Consider the following 688-nt stretch of genomic DNA (forward strand, 5'->3'; position numbering starts at 1 on the left):
CTGAATGACCTCTTTCCTCTTGATGGCCTCCCTCAGAAGCTCCACCACATCTTCGCCCTCACAGTCGGTGGCTTTGAAGCCTTTGGTCCAGGTCACGAGTATTCCCTGCCGAACAACACAAAGCACGATGAGCTCTTGGCAAATTAGCTTGGTATCGTTTGAGATTTGGCGAACTTGTGGCTTGAGCTCAGTGTTTCGGGCAAACTCACTGCATCCAGGCTGGTCTGATGGCAAGGGAAGGAGAAGGTGAAGCCCAGCGGCAAACGGGCACTCTTCATCCCCATGTAGTCCAGGAAGTCCGAGATGCAGTGCACGATGTGGTCAAAGAGCTGTGAAATTGATCGACACTTCCTGAACCGTTCCGGGAAGACGGTGGCCAACGCGTTAAGTTACCTCCTCTCCCGTTCCCTGCATAACCTCGATGGGAATGGCGTATATTTTGTTATGCATCTCCACAGACCGCCTCTTGCCGCTGCGAATCTTGACCAGAAGCACACGGAAGTTTGTCCCACCGAGGTCCAGAGCGAGGAAGTCTCCGTTTTCTGGACAGAAAGGAAAGACATTTGGAATTCCAAGAGGAAGCCCAGATCAGCATCGGCTAAAAGCGTTTTAGCTTCTGATAAAGTGAGTGGTCCATATTTGGCGGTGCGGTGAAGTGATTGCCCCGAGGGGGGGGTCCCTCCCTCGG

General features: G+C 53.1%; 1 protein-coding gene across 1 annotated transcript; it reads right to left on the reverse strand.

The window, feature by feature from the left end:
* Positions 1–3: 3 nt before the first annotated feature.
* On the reverse strand, positions 4–564 carry LOC109508884 (hexokinase-1-like; the record flags this gene model as incomplete). The annotated part of the gene is made up of 3 exons (XM_019858820.1): positions 4–105; positions 210–329; positions 394–564. Coding segments are annotated over 3 exons (393 nt in total), but the record flags the coding sequence as incomplete, so codon positions are not given.
* Between the last annotated feature and the right edge of the window lie 124 nt (positions 565–688).

The sequence above is a fragment of the Hippocampus comes genome, unplaced genomic scaffold (genome assembly GCF_001891065.2).
Source record: "Hippocampus comes isolate QL1 unplaced genomic scaffold, H_comes_QL1_v1.1 C16683018, whole genome shotgun sequence".
Taxonomy (NCBI): Eukaryota; Metazoa; Chordata; class Actinopteri; order Syngnathiformes; family Syngnathidae; genus Hippocampus; species Hippocampus comes.